This window comes from Gavia stellata, chromosome 4, assembly GCF_030936135.1.
Source record: "Gavia stellata isolate bGavSte3 chromosome 4, bGavSte3.hap2, whole genome shotgun sequence".
NCBI classification, from domain to species: domain Eukaryota; kingdom Metazoa; phylum Chordata; class Aves; order Gaviiformes; family Gaviidae; genus Gavia; species Gavia stellata.
In genome coordinates, this window is record NC_082597.1 from 80,662,965 (window position 1) to 80,679,386 (window position 16,422).

The 16,422-nt window shown below is 53.9% G+C and overlaps 1 protein-coding gene and 1 long non-coding RNA gene across 2 annotated transcripts; both read left to right on the forward strand.

The window, feature by feature from the left end:
- The first annotated feature begins 6,494 nt into the window (after positions 1–6,494).
- On the forward strand, positions 6,495–8,692 carry LOC132316977 (uncharacterized). The gene is made up of 3 exons (XR_009483970.1): positions 6,495–6,524; positions 7,144–7,381; positions 8,563–8,692. It is a non-coding gene; the product is annotated as an uncharacterized LOC132316977 (long non-coding RNA).
- Positions 8,693–10,877: 2,185 nt separating this feature from the next.
- Positions 10,878–14,455, forward strand: CDKN1B (cyclin dependent kinase inhibitor 1B). The gene is made up of 3 exons (XM_059816897.1): positions 10,878–11,363; positions 11,949–12,079; positions 13,350–14,455. Exons 1-2 carry the CDS (start codon positions 10,889–10,891, stop codon positions 12,068–12,070), a joined length of 597 nt encoding a protein of 198 aa, XP_059672880.1. The 5' UTR covers positions 10,878–10,888; the 3' UTR covers positions 12,071–12,079; positions 13,350–14,455.
- Positions 14,456–16,422: the final 1,967 nt, after the last annotated feature.

The window sequence follows — 16,422 nt, forward strand, 5'->3', positions numbered from 1 at the left end:
AATGCGCAGCTGGAAATGGTGATGGCGGAGAAAATACAACATTGAAGCAGATGGTAAGAGTTTTGGGGTTTTTTTAAACAGCTTAGGCCTAGCTTTTCAGAAGCTAGCCTGAAGCTTGAACTAGTGGGATTTGTTTCAAATCAGATGTTAGGGGCAAACATCCTGCTTTTTTGAATTTAAAGGTATCTTTGAGTACTCTAAGTACTTAAAGTACTTTTGAGCCTTTGAGTACCTTGGTCTGTCCGGCAGCAGGAATCGGGCCCCTACAAACACTCCGATAGGGCACTGCCACATAAACATCCTGCTTGCCTTCCCTCTTCTCCAAACCCTCGTTCCCCTTTGCTATCATAAGCATTAGCGCAGCTGTATGCTGAGACAGGTTGGGGAAATAGTTGTGGGCTACTCCTGAGTTTACTATATTCTTTCCTTCCTCATGAAAGACCACTTTTTGGCCTCTATTTCCCTCTTCCTCAGTTGTGAAAAGGCAACTGTTTACAGCAGAGCTGCAAAATAATCTGGATTATTCCTCCCCACAGTCTTCTTTTTTTTTTTTCTTACTTTTCAGTTTCATTTTAAAGACCTTGCTTAAAGTTGAGGTGGGAACAAGTGGTCAAGGGTGGCAAAGGGTGGAAACCTCTTAAATCGGCTTTGTGACATTGTAGTGAAGTTGTGAAGGGGATCGTGCAGCAAATTGTAATGTTTAACCATGCCCGGCCAGGTCCAGGAGCTCAGCGGTCGGTTGCCAGGCTTTTGGGGCTGGAGACCATCCCTTTGCAGCCCCCCTGAAGCTGAGGAGCGGTGCGTGCCCATCTTCAGACCACACCATGCTGTCCACTTCTCCTCCAGGTTTTTGGGGAGCTCTGTCAGGCTGTGGGGTACGCTGGCTTGCGACAACTTGCTTATGCAATATAGGCTGTATCTGCTTGCTGCTGCCAGATTGTGGAAATCTGCAAATAATTGCAAAGTCTGCCGGTTTAATTGGATTGTGGTGTATTTGCACAGATGGGTGAAGTCTTCCAGGCCAATATTTTCCACAGTGACTTAGCAGTCTCTCAGCTTTAAGGTGCCCAGTATGAGACACCTTAAAAGCGATGGGTTTCCGCAGATTTTTTTAAGAGAAGCACCCCCAAACTGAAGTAACGCAAACATCAGTCACCAAGAAACCCCTTGCCCCAGAGACCTTGAGATGGGCGATCTTTCATAGTAGCTTGATGTAAGCCAAACTAAATTCATAAAGCTAATACAAGACATCTTAACATATCATTTGTTCAGCAGAAAAATCCAGTGTGAATGTGTGTGTGCAGGCATTTATACAGAAAGTATAATGAATAAACAAATATTTGTGCATTAAGGGAAGGAGGAAAAGAAAGGCATTTTATTTCATGTGAGAGTCGGCTGTTGTTGTTGTTATTTTTTTTAATAAGGTACAAAATGTTACTGTGGAACAGTGTCCCTGTGTGCTCTGGCCCTTTTCCAAGCGTAGAGCTAAGTACTTACTGGGGAAAAGAAAGCATCGTACTTGACTTTCTGAAGTATAGGCTGTTATCGCTTGTTAGAAGCTGAAAAGAATCAAATTACTTATTAATTAAATACAAGCTCTGTAAAATTATTCAGAAATAAGCAGTCCCCAGGGCCCAAGCTACAGATGCCCGGTATTTGAATGTACAAAAGAAAAACAGTTTATTAGCGTTATCATCAGCTTTTTCTACCAATACTTTGGAGGGAGACAAGAAAGCTGCAGTAGATACTGCTGTTCTCACTGAAAGATTCCCCTAAATCACCCTTGCAAAAATAAACAATTTGTAAGAAGAAATAAAGGGCTATTGTAAAATGTTGTTAGGAGCATCCACAGAAGGGGTAGTACCAACCTAAAATCAATTCAGTTAAATCAAAACAGTTTTCACAGGCAGAAAAGTGATGTAGCTACATGATCTTGCTGTCATTATTATTGACAAGGCGACCTTGGAAGTCTGCACGATTGTAATGAAGTTGAGGTGCCCTAGTGCTAAAGTCACTCTTGAAAACAGGACTTCAGCAGCCTTGAACCAAAGCTAGTTGGCTTTGTAACCTCTTTCCAAATGCTTCTCCAGATCATACATTTGGAGCTGAAGTCAACCCTTCACTTGTGTAGCCAAAGTGGACCTCTGTTCCCAGTGTGAGCACTTCTCACTTTTTTCTGTATCGATTAGTTTTTTTCTTAAAGCTCGTGGTCCTGAAGCCGTGCTACTGCTAGAGAGTCTTGAATCTTTCCTTTCCAGCAGAATGAGTACCTGCTACCTGTGGATTAGGAAGAAGTCTCAAAAAGCAGAAGACATTAAAAAGAACCCCAACACTTATTCTTTTGGAAACCTCAGCATTATTAAAACCCTGAAGCGACCTCGCACCCTTAGAGCCATCTACTCATTAGAGCCCAACCTCCGCCTTCCCACCAGGCACCCTGAGAAGGCTTATTGCCAACCATCTTGTAGAGCATTAGAGACAGGTTTTCAAAGGTATTTAGACACCTGAATGCCTTTGAGGAGTTGGCCCTGACTTCTCAGCAGGGTTAATTTGGCCTGGTGGGTGGCTGACTAGCCTCTTTTGATTGCTGAGTGCAGAGAGTTGGGGTTTTTGTTTCTAACTCTGGCTGAGCAACCCAACCACAGCAGAGTGAGGCAACCCAAAGGAAGTGTCTAGCAAGGTCTAATAGTTTGCTCTGAAGACTTGCAAGGAGCATGTTAGAAAGGGCTCCCCACTGGCCTGAGAAGCTTTGGCTGCTCTCAGGTTTTTAAGGCTCTCTTGAAACAAGAGGATGCTGTAGGCTCAAAAAGTGTTCAGACACCCACGAGGCCAGATGAGGGCTTGGATTAATTTTGGGTAGTTTTGGTTGTTTTGGAAGGGCAAAGGAGTTCTGAGAGGTTGCACATGGCTTCCGAGTACTGGAAACCAGCAGGAATAGAAGAACTTATTTTGGGACCTCGTTATAGAGATCCGAAGAGCAGTTATTGAGTCAGGCCGTAGCTTTCGCTGCTTCTGTGATTTCCTACCTGTCTGTTGCAGACTTGGGGTGGGGGGCAACAGCAGAAAAGGAGAATTGCCTGGGCCTCTCATAGTATCAGCTATGTTTTGTCGTTGTCATTCAAGTAAGCTATTAAATATAAACTACAATATTTGCAATACTAACTTAGTCCTTTGCAAAGTTTTGAGTGGAAGTTGTTCTCAAAAAGCCTTTCAAACTAGAGATAACAAGGTGACGAATCTTTTAAAGTGATGCTTTCAGGTACTTGTCTTTGAAGAGATGTCCCAGTTTAGCTACTGGCAGCCAGAACAAAGGGAGGAACCAGGCAGCTTGTCAGAGTCAAAAAACACAGCAGATTAGGCCTCTGCTCTGAGAAATATTTAACTCCTTATGAGGGCAACCCAGAACACTTGCTGGTAAATACAAGGGCTCTCTTTTTCCATCTTTCTCATAAGCAACTGAAATCATGGTCCCAGTGCATTTGGCAATAGACTGGCTTCAGTGAAATAATTTTTGCCTTTTGGCTTGCCAGCTTACTCTACTGTTCTGGGCACGGCTGGTTTAGATCAGCCATGAACGGGGTTGATGGCAGCCCGTTGGTAACTGGGCTCAGCAGGCTCTTGCCCTGGCGGGACTACCACTGCTGGGGATGGATGGTGGTAGAGCGCTTCTGGGGAGGAGCAAAGGAGTTGTAAGTTTGGCTACTGGCAACGGGGCTGCAAATTCTTAGAGGGTGGAGAAAAGGGGGGGATCCTTTTGAACCTGATACACAGGTTGCTTATGAGAAGGTCAACTTAGAGACAGTTCTTGGGTTGGGTTTTTTTTTTTCCTAAGTGGTATCCCCCAAAATACAGTGTTTGGTTCCGGTGTGGGATCACTGGGATGACAAGGTTTCTTTTGTCTTGAAGTGCCTGTCACCTACCTCATAATGATTTTCTTGTTGCCAGATGCTTGCAGAATCCACTTCCATTTTTTCTCTGTAATAACATCACATTACTGTAGGTTAATGCCCTGGCTTTTGCATCCTGGAGCTGTACAATTCCCTTGTTGGGTTGATTAACACAAACAAGATGTGGTAAGCTTGAAATGTAATGGGTACTGTTCTATTTGTAATTACCCTGGCACCTAGAGACCTTGACTGAGATTGAAGTACCCGGTACTGTACAGAGTGTTTCCAACAGCTTTAAGTCTAAACAGATAGGAGAAGTGTGAGGGGAGAAACATAGGTGCCAAGAGTTGCAGCAATGTGGATAACATGACCCAGGGAAGCCAGAACCAGAATTCGGATCTCAAGCCCTGACAGTAATCAGTTACTTAATGCCCTCATTTTGCTATGTGAGATGGGTCATCTCCCTTAAAGGGTTTAGAAAGTAGCCAGACCAGTTCCTCTGTTTATATAAGGAAGATGTTTGTAGACCTCTTGATCCTAAGGCAATTAATATAGCCCATTGAGGGAAAAAAGAGAAAAAGACAAAAAACACCAAAACCCAACCCCAACCTGGGCTAGATTCTCATGTAAATGGCACCCAGAATGCCTAAAATTGTTACAGATGCAGATGTTTTTGTGTCGGGTTATTTTTTTGGAGAGCGGCCTCTTTGTGGTCAGTTGTAAGCATCCCATTTACATAGTTCTGTATTTCTGAAAAAGCCTATTGCATAAAGTTGGGATCCTACCAAACGAAAACAAAACACAACACTAACGAAAAATAACGAGCTCTTCCAACAAACGTTCAGTAACTGAGTTAGAGGTTAGTGCTGCATTCTGGAAAAAGAAAAAAAATAAAAAAAATCCAGGCACCATATGATTTCATGCACTAAAAACTTTAAACATTTCAGAGGAACATAACATATGACATAGGGTGTTTTTATTTAATGAATGGCTTTAAGAAATGGGGCCAGTGTCCCTTCTCACAGATGAAGGCCTTGTGCCAAGAGCGTTGCTGTACAATGTGTCATCACTTGGGAACCTAAAGAATTGTACTTGAAAAAACATTGCTACAAAATATCATCCCCTTCCCAGAAAGGTTCACTTCGGGCTTTGTAGAAAAACAGAACAACTCATTTCCACTGAATATAATTCATCTGTTGAGAAACTTTCTTAAAGGCGTAGGTCGCGGTGCAAGTGGCCGGAAAGCTGTTTAATCTCATAGTAACAATAATAGCTCATCATTATTATTACTGCTTAGGTCTTGCATCGCGCTTTCTATACGCACGGGCTTTCCAAACAAGAAGCAGTTCATCCTCACCGTACCCCGGGGAGGGGGTCAGGTGTTGTTGGAGGCTTTACGGGGTCTGTGCAGAGGTGCTCTCCTGGGGCTGGAGCTGGAGCTCCCCAAAGTGTTTTACCTGAGCAGGGCTGGTCTTCAGCCTGGGTGCAGCTGCCACCGAGGCAAGGACCTCTCGTTTCACCGTAAAGGTCAACCACATGCTGAACTAGAGGGCTTTGTCCGATATATTTGTACCTGAAAGTGTTCCGTATGGTTTGCATTGCCATTGGGGGGAAAAAAGGGGGAAGAGAGGGAGAGGGAGAGAGAAAGAGGGAGAGGGAAAGAGGGAGAGGGAGAGGGAGAGGGAGAGAGGGAGAGAGGGAGAGGGAGAGAGGGAGAGGGAGAGGAAGGGAAGGCAAGGCAAGGGAAGGCAAGGGAAGGGAAGAAGGGAAAGCAAGGAGGCTGTTTAGCTGCCACGGTAAGCCTCTAGTTAAGATTCTCATGTCAAAAATTTGCTGTTCTAACAAAGTGGCAAGGGATATGTGATGTATTAAATGGGAAGTCTTACACAGATGGAGTTATACTGGCTTGAAAATGCTTTTCTTCATATGGTGTGTTTTGTTTGGGGAAATTAGGCCAGTTTACAGCAGGTAATCATTTCCCTGATTTAAGCCCCATCTCCACAATAGTGGTGTTTGCTGGGATAGCTCAACACAAGCGTGTGTGTGTGTTTATTTTTTGAGACTGCATATGAACATCCCCTTCCTTGTCCCCAATGTGAAAATGGAAGAGTTGATTATCCAGAAGGGAGAATCGCTGCTGGCTGTAGGACACTCCCAGCCTCACCTGCTTCCAGAGCAGTTTAAGCTGGCTCTCACTTTGCACTTCAGGCAAAATGAAAAAAAAAAAGTGGTGTGAGCCATACCAGGAGATTCTTCCCTGAGATAAAATCAGGGTCTTTCAGAAGGACTGCTCCTTTAGCAAGTCAGGGGAAGGGCAGTGACAAGCAGAGAGCTCCAGAGAGAGAAGAACGAGTAACTTTGTGTGCTAATAATTTAACCTGCATCTTCCACAGACATAACTGTTTGTATAACCTGTATAACGGCACAGTGAGATGGTCCCAACCCCTCGCACTACTGCAGAGAAGGCAGTTCTGACGGATTACCTGCTCTTTAAAACAAATCCCATGAAGGACACCCCAAAACTGTACCCCCAGCCAGCACCCTCCCAAGGACTCCAAATCCCCTGCACCAGTCCTCGCACCCTGATCCCATCCAAGGCTTCTGCAGGCACCCTGATCCCATCCAAGGCTTCTGCAGGTGAGTGATGGAGCCCAGATCCCTGGGCACAACCGCTCTCCACCTGCAGCAAGGGAAACGGAGAGCAGAGCCCCCCAAAAGTGCAGGGCAGCAGGGATGAGAGCAGGGACCCTGCCTGGGGGGGAGCAGCCCCGGGGCCGGGGGATGCTGTCAGGAGGGAGGCCGGGTTCCTGCGCTGGCCTGATCTCTGTCCTTAGGCTCCCTCTAGAGTTTACATCAAATGAGCAACAGGGCTTAAACTCGGCTTGGCTGAACCCTCTCTGGGCGGCGTGGGCAGCCACCTGCCTCCTGCCTGCGCTCAGCCCTCTCCTGCCTGCAGCAAGGGGGTTGCAGGCAGGGTGGGCAGCAGGAGCGGGCTCCATGGCAGGGGTGCTGCCTGCTGAGCTGCCGCACCCTGCCCCTCCAGCGAGGCACCCGGGGGGGGGGGGTGGCATCTCCTAGCCCCCGCCTTGGCACTGCGCCGGTGCTGGGCGCTGCTGGGTGATGTCCCAGGGCCTTCGTAAGCTAAAGTGGCACAGGCCTCTCTGCTCCCCAAGAGCCTCCGCTGCCGAACCTCCCCGGGCCCTAATCCTGCCCAGAAGGGACGGGCTGCTGTTAAACATGTTATGAATATTCCCAGCGCGCTCAGGTGTCTTCTCGAGGCCTGCGCCTCAAATCTCATGGTGGCCTCACCCCACATCTCTTGAGAAAATCAGCGTTTTGCCTGAAAAGCCAGAGGTGTGGGCAAACAGCATCAGTAACGGCCGAGGTGGGTGAGAAGCAAACTGCCTCAAGACTCCGGCTTTCAAATGGGTCACGCCGTGCCCCTGCCTCCTTCAGCCGCAGCTCTGGTAGAGGCATCCTGCGGAGCAGCTCAGGTATTACTATTCTTCCCAATTTCCCTGCTATTTGCAAGGCAATACTGAAAATCCCAACCAACCCACGCCCTTTACGTGTCCGGTTCGGATGTGCTTCGCTGGTTCACTTGACAACCTTATAAAGTGCTGGGGAAGGAGGGTGGCCAAAATGAGGACGGGAAGCTTGCCTAAGCGATCCGGGAGGAAAGAAAAACAGCGAGCAGCTCTGCCAGGGGAAAAGCCCAAACAAGAGAGAGGAGCGGGGGTACTGGGAAGAGAGGGGACAGGGTGTTCAGAGGCTGTTCGAGGAGCCAGGACATTCCTCGCACAAACCTCCCTGTAAACACTCCTCCCTCCCTCCTGGTTCACTCCTCCAAGTTTTGGTTGGAGGTTTTTGGGGTTTTTCTTTTTTATTGTTTGTTTTCCTTCCTTTCTCTAATCCTCTCTTCCCATCTTTGACTGGCTGCACCTTCAGCTTAAACAGCAACAGAGAGAGGGGGGGAAAAAACCCGGCTGCTTGCCGGCAAGGGCTTTGGGGTCGCTCTCAGAGCTCGCCCCCCCCATCCTCATCCCCACCCCGCTGCGCGGCCGCGCAACCCCGCGCACCGCTTCCCCCCCCCCTCCCCGCAGCCCCGGCTGCTGTGCCTTTCTTTTACAAGACGATGGCGCTCTGATCTTTCCAGATCCTTACTCCAGACCTCTCTACTATTTTTTTTATTATTATTTTTTCGTGTTTTTTTTTTTTTTTTTTTTTTTTTTCCACGCTCCGCTGCTACTACGGGCGGGCGCCCGCCTCTCCTCACCATTTGCTGCAGCCATCGGGGGTGCCTGACTGTAAACAAAACACTTTAGATCATGGCAAGGTCGCTGCAGACACAGCCTTTTTTCTCCTTTGCAGCAGCAGCCATTTAAGGTGGATTGCGGAGACAGCACCGCAGGGAAGCGGGACCGCGGGGGGGGCCGTGGGGAACCGAGCGAGACCCCCGAGCGCGGCCGGAGGCCGCGCTCGGGGGTCTCGCTCGGTTCCCCGCGGCCGCAGATGCTTCAGAGATGCGGATGCTCCAGGGATGCAGATGCTCCCCCCCCCCGCTTTAATTATTCCTTTGCAATATTCTTCTGCATGTATCAGCAGGCAGGTTGAGCCCCAGGCATCTTCAGAGAGCCCCCAGACGTATTTTCCAGCTCCTTTTCTTACCCTACAGCGACTCTCTCGCGTAGAGCAACAAGCCGAGCGTCCCACACCTGACAGAGAAAGCCAAGAGAAGTTTGAATCGGCGCTGGCTTGCCGGTGGAAGTCAAAGACGGGAAAGCCCGGAGAAAGGAAGATGAAATCCTGCAAATAAAGCAGACGAATAGGCCCCGCTTTGCCAGCTGACGCAGTTTTATCACTTGCAACTTCAAAAAAAAAAAAAAAAGTCTTAGCTCCTGCAAGCACGAGAATGTCAGCTTTAATTTTCTGTAAGCGAATTGCTAGAACTTGCGGTTGCTCAGAGGAGTTGGCAAACAACTTCTGAGTGCTAAAAAACCCGGCAAACAAATAAAAATAACACGGCTAATATTTTATTTCAACCTTGCGGGTTTTAAACCGATTTCATTTCTATTCTTCTTCTTTTTTTGCCTGCACCCATCATTTTTTTTGAGCCCAGGTCTGGCGATGACGCGGGTGAGTGGTGTGAGCAGAGGCCGGGGGGCTGCGGGGCTGATGAAGGCAAGCAGACTGCCATGGCCTGGGCTTGAGCGCCGCGTAATGATTTTATTCCCTGTGCGTGCAGAGTTTAGCCTATCCGTTCGCAAAGGCAACTGCAGCGAAGGTTTCGGTGGCCCATCAAAACTGTACACCCCAAACCAGAGCAGGTCCGCATGCCTAAGTACTGCACGGGGTAAAAGCTCCACGTCCTCAAGGCCAAATCGGTTGGCTCTTCTCTCAGCCGGTTAAACCCAGTTGTGTGGACCCCCACCTCGCTGAGATAGCTTATCACCGGTGCGACACCCCCCCCCAAGAAGCTGAATTCGGAGAGGGCTTCTCTGCTGGCAGAGGGGACCTGGCCAGGTGGGTTGGTGTGAAGAGCCTCCAGCCCTCCAAAGATGCAGACCCTGGATCTGGGTCCCTGGAATGGTCAAAACCTTCAGCGCTGAGCACCCGCGGTGTCCTGCAAGGTGTTGGGGGGGCTGCCGGCCTAAGGGGGGGGGAAGGCGGCTGTGGAAGGGGCTGGAGGCAAGGGGGGCAGAGAGGAGGATGTCCTGTTGCTCTCATCTCCGCCGTACCTGCTGCGGCTATCCGAGGAGGGTGCTTAGAAAATCCTTGGCTGTGACTCTTGGCTCACCTAATCTTCCGAGTGCACAACCGGGACCGAACCAAACACTTTTAGGTTTCCTTCCCCTGCTCGCTGAGATCCAAAATCCCCGCAGAGGACTGTTCTAGAGCCATTTCTTCACCCAGCCCCCTTCTCTGCTGAGAAGGCAGCAAGAGGTGACCCCCCCACCCCGGGAGCCACCAGCCTGGCTCTGCAGCCAGTGGGGTGCCATGGGGTCGGGGTGCCGGTGTCCCCTGCATGTCCCGGGGGGACAGACTCCCCCCGCTAGCCCCGAGCTTGCCCCCAACCCCGGACCTCGGGGGGGGGGGGGGGGGGGCTGGGTCTCCAGAGCCCAACCCGGGCTAAATCAAAGCGGAGGGCGACTCCTGTTACGGGAACGGGTCAAACCGTAACCAACCGCCACCATTACTCGGGCCTCTGGGGCGAGCAAGGGGATGGGGTGGGTTTTTTTGGGGGGACGGTGGGGGCACTAATCCCGCCGGGCCCGGGCTGTTGCGGGGGGAGGCGGGGAGCGCGGTGCCCGTCCTCCCACCCCTCTGGCCTCCATCGCTCCCCGGCCCGGCCCGGCTCGGCTCGGCCCGGCCGGGGCCACCTTTAGAGCCGGCGGCGGCGGCGCGGCAGGGCCGGGCCGACGGGGCGGTGCCCGCCGCCGTAACCAATGGCTCGGCCGGGCTGTTTAAATAGACTCGTCCTGTCAATCATTTTCTTCTTCGTCAGCCTTCCTTCAATCGCCATATTGGGCAACCGAGAAAAGGGCTCGTCTCCCCTTGTTTTTTTCCGTCTCGCTTTTACTACGCGGCGGTGCGAGCGGCGGGGGCATCGCCGACCACCCACCGGCGGGGCAGCGCGGAGCCGGGGCCGCGGAGGGCAGCGCCGCTCCCCCCACCCCCCCCCGCGCACGGCTCCTCCACCCGCCCGGGGCTCCCCGGCGGCGGCGGCGGCGGCTCTCGGGGCTCGCCCCCGGGCTGGCGCTTATGCGAGGGCGCCTCCTCGCCCCTTCTCCGCGGGCCGAGGGCGAGCGGGGCCGAGGCGGGGCCGGCGAGCGGGGCAGCGCGGAGAGGAGGCGCGGAGCGAAGCCGCCGAGCGCCGAGGAATAAAAGGCGGAGAGGAGGAGGAGGAGGAGGAGGCGGCGGCGGCGGCCGGGCCGGGCCGGGGCGGGGGGGGAGAGCAGCGAGCAAAACAACCGCCGCCAGAAGAAAGAGGGAGGGGGGAGATGTCAAACGTCCGGATTTCTAATGGGAGCCCTACCCTGGAGCGCATGGAAGCCAGGCAGTCGGAGTACCCGAAGCCGTCAGCTTGCAGGAACCTCTTCGGGCCGGTGAATCACGAAGAGTTAAACAGGGACTTGAAGAAGCACCGGCGGGAGATGGAGGAGGCATGCCAGAGGAAGTGGAATTTCGATTTCCAGAATCACAAGCCGCTGGAAGGCAGGTACGAGTGGCAAGCCGTGGAGAAGGGGAGCTCGCCCGACTTCTACTTCAGACCCCCCAGGCTACTGAAAGCTGTCTGCAAGTCCGCCGGCCGCCAGAGCTTGGACGTAAACGGGAATTGCCAAACCGTGGTTTTTGTCGGTTCTCAGGGAATCTCAGAGGACACTCACTGTGTAGGTCAAAAGACTGAGCTTTCTGGAAATCAGACGGACTTTGCAGAGCAGTGCACTGGGCAGAGGAAAAGACCTGCCACCGACGGTAACGTACCCGGGGCGAAAGCGGCAGCGCTTTCCCCCGCCGGCCCTGCCCGCTGTCAGCGCCGGGGCCCCTCCGCCCCTGCCACGCGTGGCCTGCGTGGGCTGTGCCCCGCGGGGCTCCGGCTCGGTGTACCCCCTACACCTCCTTTCGCCTAAAAGAGCCCAGGTGCTGTTTGCAGCCCTCGGGGGGGGGGGGGGGGGGGGGGGGGGGTTTGTCCCGCGTTAAGTGGGAGCCGGTGGATGATTTGCGAGGAAAAGCCCTTCGGACGCGGAGCATCCCCCCCGCCGCCCCTCCGCGGGGACCGGCCCCCGGCCCAGGCGGGCGGAGGAGGTTCGTAACGCTCACGCGAAGCCAAAGAGGGACGGGGATTTGAGCTGAAAACGGGAAACTTGGATCTCTTACCTAGAGAGAAGCCCATCTCCCCTCCCCCTGCTCCCTTTCACGAAGCCGATAGCAGACTCGGGGATATATATCCCCCCCCCCCGCCCCAGCTACCCCCCCTGGATGCCGAGCAAACATCTGGCAGGAAAAGATTTTAATATCACTCCCCCCCCCTTGTTTTTTTTTTTAATTTTCCCCTCCTAGATTCCTCTCCTCAAAATAAAAGAGCCAACACAACAGAAGAAGAGGTGTCAGAAGACTCCCCCAGTGCCAGTTCAGTGGAGCAAACGCCCAAGAAATCGAGCCCGAGACGACATCAGACGTAAACCGTTTAGGTGGGTTCCCTCTGGGCTCTGCCATCAGGCTGCGAAGAAGGGGAGGGACGGGTGACCGAGGGGGTATCCCGCTTCTCTAAGGCGGGGAGCCGGGGGGGGGGGGGGCGCTCCGGACCCCTCCGGGCTGCCTGCGGGGTCTGGTGCCCGAGGAAGGGTGGGTGCCGGTCCCCGAGCGCTCGGGGATGGGTGTGCGGTGGAGGCTGGGCTTGAGGAGAACAAAACAAGGAGGGAAGCGCAGTGCCGGGCCGGGCAGGGGCTGGGGCGGCGGCGGGGGGAGCCCCGGCCGCCGTGGGACCGAGCCCGCCCTCCCACCGGGACCGGGACCGGGACCGGGACCGGGACCGGGACCGGGACTGGGACTGGGACCGCCCTTTCCCGAGGCCCGTGCGGCTGAGGGGACGGAGGGACGGATTCTCAAACGCGGCCGGTGCATGATGTGGGATGACAAGGGGTGTCGGGGGGCTTTTCCCGTGTGTGTGTCCCCCGCGATGCTTTGTCACTTACAGTGTCAGCGGTGCCGTCGCACGTCGCGGCCACCTCCCACCCCGGGAGAAATAAGTCCCGAAGTTGGGTCTAAGGGGAATCCGGGCACTTCCCTTAAAATCCGAGCAGGGCAAGGCTGTGGGTTGGGGTGGTTTGGGGTTGTTTTTTTTTTTTTCCCTTTTATTTTTTCGGTTGGTTTGGTTTGGTTTTAGGCGCTGGCAAAGGGAAGGGAGCGGGTTAACGGGAGCTGGGTTGTGCTTCCCCCCCCTCCCCTTTCCCCCCCCCTCTTCTTGTTGTTGTTTTGTTTTAAGGCGAGGGCCGGGGGGGGGGATGAGTCGGTGAATTGCGAGTTTTACAAACCCCGGTCGCGATTGTGCAGAAAGAGATTAAGCTGTAAAAGCAAAAGTTGCGACAACCGAGTCCCGCCGGGGTGAGCCGCGGAGGAGCCCGGCAGCACCCACCCCCCCCCCTCCGCCCTCCGCACACGCCGCTACTACCGCCCCGCTTGTTTGCGGGGGGGGGGCCCGGGCCGGGGCGGAGGGATCCCGCCGCCCGCCTCTCCCCCGACGGGGGGTACCGGCAGCCGCGGCCCCGGACCTGCGGAGCGGCCCCGGGCAGCGCAGGGGCCCCGCCCGGGCAGGGCCTGTCCGCCCCGGGGATGCGGCGTCGGTTTGAACCGGTTGCGGGGCGGATCGCGTTTCTTTTCGATGTTTTCTAATGTTCTTCTCCCGCCCCGTTGTCTTTTTTTTTTTTTGTTTTGTTTTGTTTTTCTCCTCTCCCGTTGCAGAGCGGAGGATGTGCTCGTTCACGGGGTGCGGCGGGCGGCGAGGAAGGGAGGAAGATGTAAAGTCGTAGTGGAGACGAAAATACATATCGCCGATCTCCGTGGGATGGAGGTCCTGTACAAGCACTGAAAAAAAAAAAAAAATACCGAAAAAAACCCAACAACAGCAACAAAACGACAACAAAAAAGCGGCAAACAATAACACTAAAATTTTAGGCACTCTTAAAAGACCTGCCTCTAAAAGCATTGGATGTAGCATTGTGCAATTAGGTGTTTCCTTATTTGCTTCATTGTACTACCTGTGTATATAGTTTTTACCTTATGTAGCACATAAACCTTGTTGGGAGGGGGGAGGGAGTGGAAGAGGGTGACTGATTGGAACTTGCTTTCACAATCTAGCAAGCAAAATGGATGAAGAGAAGCAGTGTAGGGGTTTTTTATTACTTAAAGATGTATTGTCCCTTTAAGTGGGTCCGCAGTGATGGTTTTTTTCCCCCCCTTTTTTTTTTTTAATGATGTACCATGGTGGTAACGCTGCTCAGAGCAGATGATCGCAGGCCGCTTGGGAAATCTCTTCCTACTGCATGAAGCTGAAGAGGTGGGAGCTGGGATGATTCCGTTATGTAGTAGCGAAAGTCCCCGATACCCCCCCCCCCCCCCCAAATCCATACGGGAAATTTGTAAAAGTCACGTAAAATCATCCCGTCGTCGCAGTGCCTGATTTCCGGGGGCTTTCTGGTGGTTTTTTTACCTAATCTGATGGGCTTTTTCTTTCAATCTCGAATATTGTTGGTTTCTGGTCTGACCCACTTCCCGAAGTGTTTTGTGTGTGAGGGAAAAGGGATACTACATCTTTAAACAGTATTTCTACATTGCCTGTGTACCTGTATGTAAAAATAAAAAAAAGTTTGAAGTGTACCTGTGTACATAACTCTGTAAAGACACTGAGAAATTATACTAACTTATTTATGTTAAAAGATTTTTTTTTTTTAATCTAGAAGACAATATTTTTCCCCATAAAGCCAAAGTGGCATGTTTTTGTGCATTTGTAAATGCTCTATTTGGTAGACTTTTTAGCGGTTTTTTTTTTGTTTGTTTGTTTGGGGTCTTTTTTTTTTGTTGGGGTGTTTTTTTTTTTCCTTTTTCTGATAATTAATATGGCTGTGCTTAAAGGATTGCAGACTGAGCCAATTAAGTATTTTTTTTTTTGTAATGTGTGGGAAAAAAAAAAGAATAAATCCAGATTGATATTGTTTCACATCAAGCAATCAATAAAGAAAACTGCCATATATAAGAAATCCGTTCTCCGTTAGTGTGTGTTTCGACCTCCCTCGGCCTGGCGCAGGAGGAAACGAGGTTCCCTGGGGAAATGCAGCCCTTTCCCTGGGGAAATGCAGCCCTTTCCCTGGGGTGTCTCTTACCCGGCTCCAGCGCAGGTGAAGCAATGGGTACCGCTCGCTCTCTTCGCCCTCGGTGCCACGCTTTCGTTTCTCCTCCGCGGTAACGGGGAAGGATGTGCCCTCTTAACGCAAAAGAGTGGGATTTCCTCTGTCACACTATTTCTTTTTTTTTTTTTTAATTTTCTTTTTTTTGGGGGGGGGGGGGGAACTACGTAGGTCGAGGTCGTTTGACTCCTAAGGCCCACGGGAGCGCTGGGCCGGGCCGCTGCCGGCTCTGGAGCCCGGAGCCACCCCATCCCCGGGGGTGTCCCCCCCCCGCCCTCGGTTGGGTGCCGGTACCGAACCTCCCACCCGACGGCCCCCCCTGGAACCCCGCCGTGCCTCCTCCGCGCCGCCGCCTCCTGCTCGCAAAGATGGCGCCTCGCACACCCCTGGCCCGGCTGATGCTGGGGCAGGCACCGGCACCCCCCACACCCCCCCCCCGCCCGCCCCGTCCCGGGAGGGGCCGCGCCGGGTGGGGATGCGCGGGGGGGGGGGGTCGCTGACGGCCGGAGAGAGGGGATGGCACTGCGGGGGGGGGGATCTCCATCGCTGCCGGCAAGGTGCGGGTGTGTGTGTGCCCCCCCTCCCCGGAGCCCCCCCCCTCGGCGATGAGGAGAAGAGGCGTTTTTATCCCGAGAAATAAATCAACGCGTAAATGAATAAAGCGGAGGGGGGGGCAGAACCCTGTGCGAGTCTCACCCGGCGCTCGCCCGGGTCCGTCCCCCCCCCCCCCGCCCGGTGCAACGCGATCCTGTTGTTTATCCCGGGCGCGTCTGGCTTCGCCCCCCCCCCCCCCCGGAAACCTCCCCGAAAACACGGGGGTTGTGCTGGCCTGGCGCGGGGGGGGGACGGGGAAAGGGGGGAGACACCCACCCACCCGGGGGGGGGGCAGACGGCACCCCGGGCTTGTCCTGGGGCCGAGGAGAGGGGACGGGCGCGGCCCGTGCTTGCGGGGGACTGCAGCTCCCGGGGCTGAGGTGAGGGCCCCCCCGCTCCCCCTCAGCGTGGCTCCGGGCCGCCCCATGGTGGTGGTGAGGGGGGGGGGGGGGGGGGGGTGCGATCCAGGCCGGTAAACGTGGAAAACCCTCGCGAAAATTTAAAAAAACACCCCCAAAAAACCCCACAACCAACCCCAAAAAAGGGTGTTTGGGTTTGTTTTTTTTTCTCCCCAGCACCAACAAAGTGATGACGGCGGAAAACAAACAGCGTCCCCCCCCCCCCCCGGCCTATCCCCGCCACAAGCCGCGGGAAGGGAGCGGGGGAGCCGCCCGCGGCGGGGGGGGGCACACACAAGGTCAGTGCCGGCGCCGGAGCCCCCGGCCCGGGGCACAGCGGGGGGGGGCTGCCGCTCCCTCATCTGGGGTTCGGATGTGCCCTCTGAGCGTGTCCCCCCCCCGCCCCGGGAGAGCGGCTGCGACATCAACCACGTTATTGCTGTTAATATAGGATTTAAAACATCCCCCGCGTCTTGCAGCCGCCCCCCCCACGCGGTGAACCCCCCCCGCGGGCCGCTGCGCGGCGGCCGCGCCACCCGCGGAGGGCGGCGCCGGGAGTCCCCCCACCATCAGCCCCGACCTCGGGGCGGGGACACGCTCAAACCCGCCCCGTTCCCTCGGCGGTGGGAGCGGCGGAGA

Bases quoted from the DNA above. Each gene is read 5' to 3' on its own strand.
- CDKN1B (XM_059816897.1), top strand. From the start codon at position 10,889: ATGTCAAACGTCCGGATTTCTAATGGGAGCCCTACCCTGGAGCGCATG. The intron at 11,364-11,948 runs GTAACGTACCCG...TTCCCCTCCTAG, and splicing joins GAAAAGACCTGCCACCGACG to ATTCCTCTCCTCAAAATAAA.